Here is a 14,645-nt window from a genome sequence, read left to right on the forward strand (position 1 = left end):
AGGTTTTGGTAATACGAAGGGCGGATATCTGTCATTTCGGTCTGCAGGCCCTCATCCCTTTGTCGTTTTTATATTTGTACCAACTACGCACAAGTGTCACCACCTAGGGTTTTTTTTAGAGAATTTGCTAACCTTCTAGAAGCCTCCAAGTCTTTTGTAATCTTGTGGAATTGTGTGGAGTCATCTAGAAGGGGCGTTCTAGACAATTTAGAGTAGTGTTCTAGAAAAGGGCCTTATAGACAATTCTAGAGTAGGAATCTAGAAAGTTCTTTACCGTTGGATTGATGACAAGTGTCACAATCCTAACCATTCTTTGTACCAAGAGTTCCCTATAAATAGAGGGGCTCTCATTTGTGTAAATCACCAAGCAATAGAGCTAACAAGTTCTCTAGAGCATCTCTCTCTATCTTCTCTCTCTAGCTTTCTTCTCTATTGTCTTGAGTCCTTTAGAAGGCTTACTTAGGAGCTTTGTGGAGAGAAAGCCTCCTAAGGCCGCACGGGTCGAGTAAAGAAATTCTAAGTCCGTGACAGTTGGTATCAGAGCCAACCAAGTTAGGATGGCGGATCCAAGTGAGATCACCATGGAGGTCCAGGAGACAAGAAAGAGCAAGAGGTCGAAGGACTCAAGCTCATCTATGGAGTCTCGTCTCGATGGGATCGAGAGGGCCATGGCCAAGATATTGGCCAAGATCGAGGAATGGGATCAGTCTCACAGGGAGGTGAGCACCCTCGACAACACAGTGACCAGGATGGAGGTGGCAGTAGCGGATGTCAGGGACCGGCTTGACATCGTGGAGCAAGGTATGGAGGAGCTAGGATTGGAAGGACAATCCGAGTCGCTCAAGGAGTCCATTCTAAGCACCATCCAACCTACCATCGAAGCACAACGTGTTGAGAACGTTGCTTTCCAAGACCGGGTCTTGGGGGAGCTAACGAAACTCCATGGGCAAATGGAGGAATACCGCGTCGGTCTGGAGGAGACCAAGGCGGATTGGGCTATATGCAAGCGTGCAGTGGCCAATGGGGGCGTCGTCGGAGCTGGGATGATGGCGACACCAAGGGTGGATACCCCCAAACCAAAAGAGTTCGATGGCAAGCGGAATGCCAAAGAACTTGACAACTACATGTGGCACATGGAGCGCTACTTTGAAGCTTTGAACATGCAAGACGAGCGTGTCAAGGTACGTACTGCTTCCCTCTATCTTACTAATCTTGCTGGTACTTGGTGGCGTCGTAAGCATAGTGAGATAGAGAAGGGTACCTGCTCCATTGATTCTTGGGAAGAGTTCAAGCGTGAACTCAAGAGGCAATTCTATCCTGAGAATGTGGCTATTCATGCGCGGAAGAGAATGAAGGAGTTGAAGCACACTTCTTCTATCCGCAACTATGTTGAGGAATTTTCTGCTCTCATGCTTCAAATTACAAACATGAGTGAAGAAGATCTCCTCTTCAACTTCATCGACGGTCTCAAATCTTGGGTGGCTCAAGAACTCAAGCGTCGTGGAGTCAACGACATCTCCACCGCTCTGACCGTGGCAGAGACCTTAGAAGAATTTGAGTACCATAAGAGTGACAACTCTTCAAAACCCAAGTCTTCGAAGGACAATCACACTAAGGGTGGGGGAGCGAAGGGGTTCAAGCCGCCACAATACAAAGACCGTGGAGACAAGCCTTCAACATCAAAGGAGGGCAAGAAGGACTACTCTAAGGACAAGAAGCCAAAGGATGCTTGTTTCCTTTGTAACGGACCACATTGGGCTAGAGATTGTCCCAAGAGGAAGGCCCTCAACGCTATGTTGGAGGAAAAGGAAGTTCAAGAGAAGTCGCACCTGGGGTGTCTACAACTTCTCAACTCTCTGAAGGCAAGCACGAAGCCAACCACCAAGGATGGATCCTTGATGTTTGTAGAGGTGCTAGTCAATGGGAAGAAGAGTCACGCCATGGTCGACTCAGGAGCTTCTCATAACTTCATTAAGAAGGAAGAGGCCACACGGCTAGGGATTCCTCTTAAGAAGGGTCAAGGATGGCTGAAGACTGTGAATTCTGAAGCCAAACCCCTTGATGGCGTAGCTCACGGGGTGGAGCTACAACTTGGCACATGGAAAGGAATGGTGGATTTCTCGGTCGCTCCTATGGATGATTTTGACATCGTGTTGGGGATGGAATTCTTGAGACAGTTCAATGTAGTGTCTCTTCCCCACTATAACTCGGTGTGCATCTTGGAAGGGGGTCCATGCATGATACCCACCGTGTCCAAGCCAAACACCACCCAACTTCTATCCGCCATGCAATTCAAGAAGGGATGGAAGAAGGGCGAGGTGTCATACTTGGCTTCTATGGAGGAAGGTGAAGTGAAGATTTCCTCCCCTCCACCCAAAGAAATCCAAAGGGTCCTCAGTGACTATGAGGATGTCATGCCGCCAGAGTTGCCCAAGCAACTACCACCTAGGAGAGAGGTGGATCATCAGATCGAGATGGAACCCGGCGCCAAACCACCCGCCAAAGCTCCTTATCGCATGTCACCTCCAGAACTTGAAGAATTGAGGAGGCAACTAAAGGAGCTACTTGATGCCGGATTCATCCAACCCTCCAAGGCACCATACGGGGCACCTGTGTTGTTCCAAAGGAAGCATGATGGGTCTTTGCGGCTGTGCATTGACTACCGAGCTCTAAACAAGGTAACCATCAAAAACAAATACCCAATTCCTTTGATTGCTGATTTATTTGATCAACTAGGCCATGCAAAGTACTTCTCCAAGCTTGATCTAAGATCGGGATATTATCAAGTAAGGATTGCGGAAGGAGATGAAGCCAAAACAACTTGTGTAACTCGCTATGGGGCATACGAGTTCCTAGTGATGCCATTTGGCCTCACAAATGCTCCAGCTACCTTCTGCACGCTCATGAACAAGATCTTTCATCCCTATTTTGATCAGTTTGTGGTAGTCTATTTAGATGATATCGTCATCTATAGTTCTACCCTTGAAGAACATGTGGAACATCTAAGGGTTGTTTTCCGTGTCTTAAGGGAAAACCAACTCTATGTCAAGAAGGAAAAGTGCTCATTCGCTCTAAACGAAGTCCATTTCCTTGGCCACAAAATCCAAGGTGGAAAACTCAGCATGGAGGAGGGAAAAATTGAGGCAATCAAGAAGTGGGAGCCTCCCACTAAGGTTACCGAGCTCCGATCCTTCCTTGGGCTTGTCAACTATTATAGGAGATTTATAAAGGGATACTCCACAAGAGCATCCCCCCTCACCGACTTGCTCAAGAAGAACAGGGCCTGGGAGTGGTCATCAAGGTGTCAGGAAGCCTTCGACGATCTGAAGACAGCCATCACGGAGAAACCGGTCATGGCCTTACCAGATTGTACCAAGCCTTTTGAGGTACAATCAGATGCATCGGATTTTGCCATAGGGGGAGTTCTCATGCAAGACGGACATCCTATTGCATATGAGAGCCGCAAACTCAATGAGACTGAGAGGCGATACACCGTGCAGGAGAAGGAGATGACGGCCATCATCCATTGCCTCAGAGTTTGGCGACACTATCTACTTGGCTCCCGTTTTGTAGTCAAGACAGACAACATTGCCACTAGTTACTTCCAGAGTCAGAAGAAACTAAGCCCAAAGCAAGCCAGGTGGCAAGACTTCTTGGCAGAATTTGACTTTGTCTTGGAGTACAAACCGGGCAAGGCCAACCTTGTTGCTGATGCATTGAGTAGGAAGGGTGAACTTGCTGCTATCACTCAAGCTCAAGGGGAGCTACTCAATGTGATCCGTGAAGGCATGGAGCACGATCCCTTAGCCAAGAACTTGGTGAGCATGGCTAAGGAAGGGAAGACCAAGAGATTCTGGGTAGAAGACGGTCTTCTCTACATCATCAGGCGGCGAATCTATGTTCCAAAGTGGGGAAACCTACGGAGGAACCTTATCAAGGAATGCCATGATTCCTTGTGGGCTGGACACCCGGGCCAACGACGTACTCGAGCTTTGCTGGAAGCTTCCTACTATTGGCCTCAAATGAGAGATGAGGTGGAACTCTACGTGAAGACTTGTCTTGTGTGTCAACAAGACAAGGTGGAGAATCAGAGTCCCGCAGGATTGCTAGAACCACTACCCATTCCTTCACATCCATGGGAGAGTGTGAGCATGGATTTCATAGTAGCTCTACCTAAATCCGAGGGGTGCGGTACCCTCATTGTGGTGGTAGATCGATTTTCCAAGTATGCCACCTTCATAGCGGCCCCTAAAGATTGCTCAGCGGAAGAAACTGCAAAATTATTCTTCAAGCATGTGGTTAAGTATTGGGGCTTGCCACGGAGCATTATTAGTGATCGAGACCCTCGCTTCACAGGAAAGTTCTGGTCAGGACTATTCAAGCTTATGGGGTCTGCCCTACATTTCTCTACTAGCTTCCACCCTCAGACAGATGGGCAAACTGAGAGGGTGAATGCCTTGTTAGAGTTATACTTGAGGCACTTTGTAAGTGCCAACCAATCCGATTGGGCCAAGCTATTGGATGTCGCTCAATTCTCCTACAATTTACAAAGGAGCGAGTCCACAAACAAGAGCCCATTTGAGATTGTAATGGGACAGCAGCCACTTACTCCCCAGTCATTGGAGACAAGCTACGCGGGGAATTGTCCGACAGCCTTCAAGGTTGCTAAGTCTTGGAACGAGCAATTGGATGTGACCCGTTCCTACTTAGACAAAGCAACCAAGAAGATGAAGAAGTGGGCTGATCAGAAGAGGAGGCACGCAGAATATCGTATAGGCGACTTGGTGTTAGTAAAGATCTTGTCGAGCCAACACAAGTTCACAAGAAAGCTACACAAGGGGCTTGTACGACGTTATGAGGGACCATTCCCAATCATCAAGAAAGTAGGGAAGGTCTCCTACAAGCTGGACTTACCCTCCAAGTTCAAACTTCATCCAGTTTTCCATGTCAGCTGCTTGAAGCCTTACCATGGTGATGAAGAGGAGCCAACACGAGGAGAGTCCAAGCGTGCACCATTGGGCATAACTACCACTTTCGACAAGGAAGTAGAAGAAATCTTGGCGGACCGTGTCATCAGGCGAAAGAGTCATATGCCACGCCAAGAATACTTGATCAAGTGGAAGGGATTGCCCGAAAGCGAGACAACTTGGGAACCAAAGGAGTCATTGTGGCAGTTTGAAGATCACATCCGGAGGTTCCATGAAGACACCGCGTCGAGGACGTCGCGAAGCTTGGTGGGGGAGAATGTCACCACCTAGGGTTTTTTTTAGAGAATTTGCTAACCTTCTAGAAGCCTCCAAGTCTTTTGTAATCTTGTGGAATTGTGTGGAGTCATCTAGAAGGGGCGTTCTAGACAATTTAGAGTAGTGTTCTAGAAAAGGGCCTTATAGACAATTCTAGAGTAGGAATCTAGAAAGTTCTTTACCGTTGGATTGATGACAAGTGTCACAATCCTAACCATTCTTTGTACCAAGAGTTCCCTATAAATAGAGGGGCTCTCATTTGTGTAAATCACCAAGCAATAGAGCTAACAAGTTCTCTAGAGCATCTCTCTCTATCTTCTCTCTCTAGCTTTCTTCTCTATTGTCTTGAGTCCTTTAGAAGGCTTACTTAGGAGCTTTGTGGAGAGAAAGCCTCCTAAGGCCGCACGGGTCGAGTAAAGAAATTCTAAGTCCGTGACACAAGGCTATTTCTGTTACATTCCTAAATAAAAGGGACCAGACATAAGGCAACATTATTATATATACTAAGATTGAATTCAAAATCAAAACCCTCCACATCGTGAACTAAACGAAAAATGTGTGCTATGCTTAACCACTTCATGAATGGCAGTTTGGCCCCCTATTAAAACATATGAAAACATATTTTTTTATTGGCATCGGATGTCTGGAAACAGCATCCTTGCTAAATTTTAGGGGTGCATATGCTCTCGGCAAAAAATATTTCTTTGCTCAAAGATCAAATTCTTTTGACAATTTTTATATTTTTATAAACAATGCTTATAAAAAAAGATTTAGTCGTGCCTATGGTATGAACATTCTTCTACGTTATTCACATCTCGTAAATTTTTAAAATGAGATTCGATATTATTGAGTTGTTTTTGTTTCGTCGCTACTTTATGAAAAGTTTAATTTATGTACCTTGGATGTGGACTCATTTCATATTTATAACTTTTGGAGTTTAACACATTTTAATAGGATGTATAAAACTCACTCAAACATCTTAATTTATTACTATTTATAGATAAGTTTAGATCATCTAAAATACTTTTCGTTCATCTAAAATGTATGCTATGTAAGTCTTAACATACAAACAGAGCCATGATTTGGGAGTTGGGGCTCAAACACAAGAAATTGCAGTATCAACAATAAAAAAAATGATATTTGTAGTCATGAATTTGTAAGTGATGTATAATCACTTTAAAAAAAATAAATAAATACGGAATATACGTAAAAAAATTAATATTTTAATAATAGATCTCACTCATTTTCAAAGTGACTATACAACACTTGCACATTCTATATATATTCCATAAATATATATAGTATTACTCCAACAACAATAATTGAGAAAAAAGAAACAGAACAAAATGCACATCATGCATTATGCTGAAAGCTAGATCCGTGCATTTGAACCTGACGAGATCGAAGAAATCGAGATTTGAAAAAAAAAAAAAAAAAAAAAAACAAAGACAGCTATTGTTTGAATGTATGTGGTCTAACTGGCTAATAACTGACAAAATCTATGCCGGTTCGAAGATGTCAAGAATCTAACAGTCTTATTACAATCTACACCTACCATTCCTTCAGCTTTCCCAGATTTTCGAAGGAGTTTGAACTTTGGGCGCGCGCCACCACTTCACCGATGAATACTTGATTTACCTCCATTATTTTATAGTAAAATAGATTTAATATGGAAGTAACTTCATCTTAACTCCATCACGTTGTAAGAATTGAATTGGATCCATTTCTAATTTATTTATCGGTAAATGAATCTAAAAACACTCCATCTTTTTAATAAATAATTTCCTTTTTTTTTTTTTTTTAATTTACGACAATTTATTAAAATAAAATATTCTTCCCTCAATTAAACAAAAAGAAAATAAAAGAAAATCGTATGCTCACAAGATGCCGTGAACCTTTTCCCCCATCACCATTTCTGGTCACGTGGGGCAGCTGATCAAGAGATGGTTGTAGCTAGCTAGAAGACTCCACAATAATTAAGAAGAGACAGATCGGATCTTATCTCCTCTATTTTATTTTTTAATTTACATTACATGTTCGAGAGACATGTTCTAATTTTGACAACTAGAAACTATATATAATAATATATTAATGGAAAATAAACTACGTACTTTTTATTATTAATTTCAATAAAATCGTTTAACTATATGGTAAAAGAAATCAGATTATATATGGATTTAATTTTATTCAAATTATCAAAAGGTTTCTTTAGAAAGAAAAAGAAAAAAGAAAAAAGAAAAAAGAAAAAGCTCTAAATTCTTTGATATATAATGAAGTGGGTGTCCGGGCTCTAATAAATGCAATAGAAATAGACTACGAAGACGAGTATCCTTGTCTATATGCTAAAACACAACCTGTCTTTTTTACGATTTAGTTATGGATTGTGACAAATTTATATTTTTGTGACATTTTTATGTGAATATAAAGAGACACGTCTATATAAATGTTACCTGCATGATCCCCCAACGTACAAGTCGGACTCGATCTATCTAGCCAACTTTTCATTTTCACTCCTTTCATAAGCTACGATAATGCTGTATATGACACACATTACACAAGAATTGTCCCGAATTTTCCTTGGAACAAATTCGTCTTCGATCCCCAAGTCCTAATTGTACAAATATTCTGGGAAAATGTTTACACAATTATACCGACTAAGGCATGAATTTTATTTAGGATATTCTTTTGCATTCATATTTTAAAAATTAAGCAATTTCTGGAATTAGGATAATGAACCCACAACTACCAATATAAGTTACTGTGTATTGAATCCAAGTACTTTCGGTTATCTATACGACTTTTTCTTTATAATTTAGACTACTAGCTCCCTAACTTTTCTGGTGATTCATGATCTGAATATTTTGACTAGATGGTAGAACATTCACCACAACTGCAAGTCTTGAGAGTCAATTTAAACGACAATTAATACTTTCCATTAGGTTTTTTAATGGTGTTTGATAGACTGTTTAAAGGCCAAGACTAACAAACACACTGCACAAGCCATGACAATATAAGAACACCCCCTCCCCTCTTAAAAAAAAAAAAACACCCCCTCCCCCCCCCCCCCCCCCCCCCCCCCCCCCCCCGGCGGCCAAAATGCACCTGTAAAGAAAATCAGTGGTTCACAAGATCAACAACGTCGAGTTCTTGCCCTTCTGTCCGTCCCTCTCTCCTTACACTGCACCTCACGTGATTCACGTTCATCTATATCTCAATCCATATACCCATTTACACCCCAACGCGTCCATCAATCTACTTCAAGCCCCTTGGGCCAGTAAAAAGCTAGCTAGAAGAAAAAAAAAAAAAATTACCACCAATTTACACCATGTCCAATTCCTAAAAGTCTTTCTCCAGGTAAGATCTACCAAGCAAATGAAAGGGTTTCAAATGTACCATTCCTTTTATTTCCCACCTGACCTCCTTTCTCTCTATTTAAGACTCATTTCTTTTCCCTACGTACCCACCGTCCTCTTTCTGCTCTACTCCCCAGTAGTAGCAGCATAACATGGGCACCAAACCATCCCACACCGGAATCAGTACTACTGCTTCTGATCTCGAACATGCCGCTTACTCTCCCTTACCTGGCCACTCCTCTCCGGCGAGTCCCCGAAGACCCTTAAAGGGTTTCGCCGGTATCATTTCCTCCTGCATTTTTCTCCTGGCATTGGTCGCATTAATCCTTGACCAAAGCCAAGAACCCTCGCATAAACCCGGAAAGGATGAGGCACCTGCATTGACGCCCAAGGCTACGTCTTTTTCCAACATTTCGGGACCGGTGGCTAGGGGAGTCGCACAAGGCGTGTCCGCCAAATCCAGCCCGTCCTTTTCCGGCAATGAACTTTCGTACAACTGGACAAACGCTATGTTTTCTTGGCAGAGAACTGCCTTCCATTTTCAACCCCAAAGGAACTGGATGAATGGTAGGTACACCAAAGTATTTTTTTTTTTTTTTAACTTTTAAAAAAAAAAGAAAAAAATTTAAAAACTAAACTTCCTTGAACTAAAGTTCCAAACAAAACATCAAAGGACGTGCATTAATCTATTCCTATTGATCTTTCACTGTTCTCTATTAATTAATGAGTTGGTAAGATTTAGGTTTATGATTAAACTGTCCTTGTTTTCAAATAATCTATTTTTTTGTTGTTTATGATACTGATCTTGTTTCCTGATGTCATTTTCCTCCGCGGTTTGATTTGGTGGGGGATACATCTGGTTGGTTCTGCTTCAGATCCTGATGGTAAGCCTTTACAAAAGCACTTTATGTTTGCTTGCTTCCCGAGTTCTCTCTCTTCTCCGTTTAGAATATTACATTAATTAATTAGCTCCAAACTTAATTACACCCACACCCAACTCATTTTTGTTTAATTAATTGCAAACATCCTTAAAACTGTTTCATTAACCAGACACCAGTAACATCAAGTACCGTAATAAAACACTCTTTCATGTATTTATTTTTTAAAGTCCGAAACAAAGACCAGAAATAAAAGAAATACCAATGAAATGGAGATGATTAGGTGATCATTACTCCTTAAAGTTGCAATTATTCTTCTACTTTGGATTCGAAGTTGGATTTAGCTAAAACTGCATGCATCTGTCGTGGCAAGTTCTGATCCAGTCAAAGTGTTTCATATTGGCTTGAATGGTGGGATGATCCAGACCCTCCAATTAGTTGACATCATTTCATTGCAAAAGGAGTATGGATGGCTGAGATAATCGCTTGATCGTCCAGTCTCTTATTTTTGTATTTTTTTAACTTTTAGAAGAAAGTTCCAATTTCTGTTGGAGTTGTTGGTTGGAATTATTTGAACCGAACTGCTTAATGCAGGGAGCGAGAACATGGATCGGAGATGAGATAGGATTTGATATGTACACACATCATATATAATATAGATTTTGGACTGCCGTGACCAATAAAGAACCCAGGAAATAATTTCAAAATGTTCAATTATAAAATTATAAAAAAGGGGTGTTGCTTTTGGATATGTGGACCAATACGACGTGAATGTCTACCTGCTGGGATTGGTAGGTTATCGGCCTGTCACGAGGGTCCACCTGTGCTCTTTTAGGATCACGTGCCCTGGGTTAATATCACAACATTTACAATTATATTTTAATTTTTATCATAAATTCATCTATTTTTTTTTTTAAATTATATTTGGACTTTTATATTGTATGGTTGAATAAATCATTTTTTAATTTATAGAATAACGCTGGATATTAATGTATGTAAATTATTATTATTATTTTATATACGTTAGATATTAAGATGTGCAAGTACTGTAGATCCCGTCTCAAAAGAATAATTTTGTTTATCATATTCGAATACCATATAATATACATGTTTTAATTTATCTTTTATTTTTTTATAAAAAATACGTAGTACATGAATGATAAGTAAAATAATTTAATTAATTTAATAAAAATAAAATAAAATAATAAAAAATAATATTAAATTATAAAAAGTGTGTAACGTAGAATAATGAGTACATTTTTTATTTAAAAAATGTATAAATATAATCATAGAAAAAATTTATTTTTTAATTAGAAATCTCATATTTCTCAAATTGAGCTCAATATTTCAACTCATTTAAATTGTATAAATAATTTTTCTTGCTTATTAAAAAAAAAGTCTAGTTATAAATATATTTATGTACTAATATATATATTAATTTATTATAAATAGTTAAAAAGTAAATTTTATTAAAAATAATGTTAATTTAAATTTTAAATATAAAAAAATTAATATTAATATATAGGTTAATTCATGATTTTATTTATATATAGCAAAACTCAACGAAAAAAGATCAGATTTGATGCGGCTGTTTTGGGTGTGGGAGTGCAGGTCCACTGTATCACGAGGGATGGTACCATCTATTCTACCAATACAACCCGGATTCGGCTGTGTGGGGCAACATCACATGGGGTCACGCCGTCTCCGTCGATCTCATCCACTGGCTCTATCTCCCCATCGCCATGTTTCCCGACAGCTGGTTCGATTGGAACGGCGTCTGGACTGGCTCCGCCACTATCCTTCCTGGCGGCCAGATCGTAATCCTCTATACCGGAGACACCGATAATTACGTTCAGGTTCAAAACCTTGCCTACCCTGCCAACCTTTCCGATCCTCTACTCTTGGATTGGGTCAAGTACCCCGGTAACCCAGTCTTGGTCCCCCCTACCGGCATTCTCCCCAAAGATTTCCGAGACCCGACCACCGGCTGGCTTGGACCCGACGGAAAGTGGAGGATCACTGTCGGGTCCAAGGTCAATGGTACGGGCATTTCGCTTGTGTACACGACCACGAACTTTACCGACTATGAGCTGTTGGATAATGTGTTGCATGCCGTCCCCGGTACGGGCATGTGGGAGTGCGTGGATTTTTACCCGGTCTCGATCAATGGGACGAAAGGTTTGGATACGTCGGCGGGCGGCCCGGGAGTTAAGCACGTGTTGAAGGCTAGTTTGGATAATACCAAGTTGGATTACTATGCACTTGGAACTTACTTTGCAGAGAACGATACGTGGGTGCCCGACGACCCGGAACAGGATGTGGGTATCGGGTTGCGGTATGACTATGGGAGGTACTATGCATCGAAGACATTTTTTGACCCAGTGAAGGAGAGGCGGATCCTATGGGGTTGGATCAATGAAACCGATACTGCAAATGACGACCTGGCAAAGGGTTGGTCGTCTCTTCAGGTATAATTCTTCTTTCATGGTTTCCATATTATAACTCACAGAATTCCTATTATTATTGTTTTTAATGTTAATTGAAAAGAATACAATTTCCTCGCAATTTGCATAGATTCTATTACGATTTAATTTTAATTCGATCTATTTTTTGCTTTAAAAAATCGATATTAGTTTTTATACCAGATAGAATGAGTTTTAAAGAATCTATAATTACTTTTGTTGTATGCTACCTGATGGGCTGTTACATTGATAGCTTGTTTGGTGTGTCAATAAGCGAGTTTGTAAATAGATATATATATATATATATATTATATCTGTGTTTGGTATGTAACAAGTTAGTTTACTAATAGATTTTATTGATTAAAATAGACCGCAATATCATTAATGTATAACATTGAATCTCTAGAGAGATGTGTATGTACATGTATTTGGAATAAGAGTTAAGTTCCATTAGTAGACACATAACTCTTTGCTGCTATCAACAGACCATTCCAAGAACTGTGTTGTATGACAATAATACTGGAACCAATATTCTTCAATGGCCTGTGGAAGAGGTCGAGAGCCTGAGGCTGAACAGCACAGATTTTGATGGGGTGGTGGTTGAACCCGGATCGGTTGTGGAGCTAGACATCGGCACAGCCACTCAGGTTTGTCTAGCTTTTCGTCTCAACTTTTTTGTATATAATTGTCCTTGTATGTTGATAACTTCGAGCTCACTAGCAGTTGTGCTGAAAATCTTGACAGTTAGACATACTCGCCGAGTTTGAAATAGAATCATTAGGATTGGAGGAGACGAACGAAGTCAATGGACTTTGTGGAAGTGGTGCCACTGACAGAAGCAGTTTTGGGCCATTTGGGCTCTTAGTTATTGCTGATGAAACACTTTCTGAACTAACCCCTATATATTTCCGCCTTGCCAATTCAAGTGATGGCAGTCTTGAGACTTACTTCTGCACGGATGAAAGAAGGTATGGTTTTTTTCTTTGCTGATATGCTTCTTTCTTGCTTGATATCTGTTAGAGAGTCAATATTAATTTCCTTTAATGGAACTATGTGTTAGACATGATTCATGCTGACAAATTGAAATGGAAAATAATAAATGGGGACATATGCTGTTTATTATGGAATCGCTTGCAGAAATTGTTCATAAATCTGCAGCTTGTAAGAAAGAAAGTGATATGAGCTGTTGCTTAATGCAGGTCTTCAATGGCTTCTGGTGTTTTCAAACAAGTTTACGGAAGTACAGTTCCGGTGCTTGACGGTGAAACTTTGTCGATGAGAATTTTGGTAAGTGAGAATCATTATCATCTTAAAGCTGAATTTATGTCTTTTTATTATATGCTAAGCCTGAAAACTTGTGTTGAAGAGCCTTGAGATTATTATTCACTTTGGAAAATTTTGAATTTGCATCTGTTTTTGGTCACCAAGAGAACACATAAAACAGATGCAGTTCTCCGGGAATGAAATGATTCATGTATTTAGCAGCCAAGTTCCAGAAAGACTATCATCAGGAACATTATTACAGAAAATTAGGAATGCCACGATGAAATTATAAAACACAGATCTCATACTTCGTATCCTTGATGCTAAATCAGGTTGACCATTCAATTGTGGAAAGCTTTGCCCAAGGAGGGAGGAGAGTGATCTCATCTCGTATTTATCCGACAGAAGCAATTTATGGAGCAGCTAGATTATTTTTGTTCAATAATGCAACTGGAGTGAATGTCAAGGCCACGCTTAAGATATGGCAGATGAATTCTGCCTTTATTCACCCTTTCCCCTTGGACCAGATACATTGAAGTCCTTGCAGTCTCTTCGAGCCTATTGTATTAAGTTTCCCTCTTGCTCCATGTGGTTGCCAACAATGTGAAATCCTGTGGCAAACCAAATATGTCTTTTTGTAATTTTATTTATTTATTTATGGTTGGGTTGTATAATGCCAGCTCATTTTTGCTTTGTAAGACCAAGTCAAGTCATGATTAGTTTTGTTTTCCTATCAGAATTAGTTCAAAATGAGGCAAACATCCTGTAGACGCACGCACTCTGTTCAGTAATAGACAATCTGAGATTATTTGCAAATTGCCTACTTTAGCTGTTGCTCCTCCTTGCCCTGCATTTCCGGTACCTCACTGATGTTTATTTTCCATTGCTGCTTTCTTCTTCTTCCTCCTATTTCTTATTCCTTCTTTCTCATCAACCTGGGATTGGGATTGATGCCAAATCATTTTCAGGGAGACAACAAAACAATCAATTTCATATCTTAAATAAAGTTTTTCTCTCATCTTGCCAATAATCATGGCATTAAACGGGAATCAATTCAGATGCCATACTTTTGAGTGTACTTGTTTTCTTGGTTGATTGGGCCAAGGCAAGCAGATCAAGTGTGAATCTTCGTGGCTTCGATGGCGTCATTGTTTGGGCCTCAACTTTAGGAGGAATCTTTCATGTTCCTGGCATAGATAAGAACTCAGCCCATTAGCGAGGCCCATTATGTTCCCATCAGAAACGGACATTCCGAGTGTCTCCTTTTAATGCATCTTGCGCTACATTCTCTATTAAGTAGAAAATCATAAACTGTTGTTGATTCACGTATAATTGTGTCGTCTTTTGCTTCTTCTTCTTCCTCTCTCTCTCTCTCTCTCTCTCTTCGTTAGTGAACTTCGGAAATCAATAGCCTTACACTAATTGGTCATGAAACTTGGGTACTGT

General features: G+C 40.4%; 1 protein-coding gene across 1 annotated transcript; it reads left to right on the forward strand.

Moving 5' to 3' along the window:
* Positions 1-8,325: 8,325 nt before the first annotated feature.
* LOC122303132 (acid beta-fructofuranosidase 1, vacuolar-like) lies at positions 8,326-14,015 on the forward strand. Its single transcript, XM_043114752.1, has 7 exons — positions 8,326-9,163; positions 9,472-9,480; positions 11,086-11,942; positions 12,422-12,583; positions 12,681-12,904; positions 13,136-13,223; positions 13,532-14,015. Exons 1-7 carry the CDS (start codon positions 8,749-8,751, stop codon positions 13,733-13,735), a joined length of 1,959 nt encoding a protein of 652 aa, XP_042970686.1. The 5' UTR covers positions 8,326-8,748; the 3' UTR covers positions 13,736-14,015.
* The last annotated feature ends 630 nt before the right edge of the window (positions 14,016-14,645 follow it).

The sequence above is a fragment of the Carya illinoinensis genome, chromosome 3, assembly GCF_018687715.1.
Source record: "Carya illinoinensis cultivar Pawnee chromosome 3, C.illinoinensisPawnee_v1, whole genome shotgun sequence".
Taxonomy (NCBI): Eukaryota; Viridiplantae; Streptophyta; class Magnoliopsida; order Fagales; family Juglandaceae; genus Carya; species Carya illinoinensis.

Bases quoted from the DNA above. Each gene is read 5' to 3' on its own strand.
- LOC122303132 (XM_043114752.1), top strand. From the start codon at position 8,749: ATGGGCACCAAACCATCCCACACCGGAATCAGTACTACTGCTTCTGAT. The intron at 12,905-13,135 runs GTATGGTTTTTT...TGCTTAATGCAG, and splicing joins TTCTGCACGGATGAAAGAAG to GTCTTCAATGGCTTCTGGTG. The intron at 13,224-13,531 runs GTAAGTGAGAAT...ATGCTAAATCAG, and splicing joins CTTTGTCGATGAGAATTTTG to GTTGACCATTCAATTGTGGA.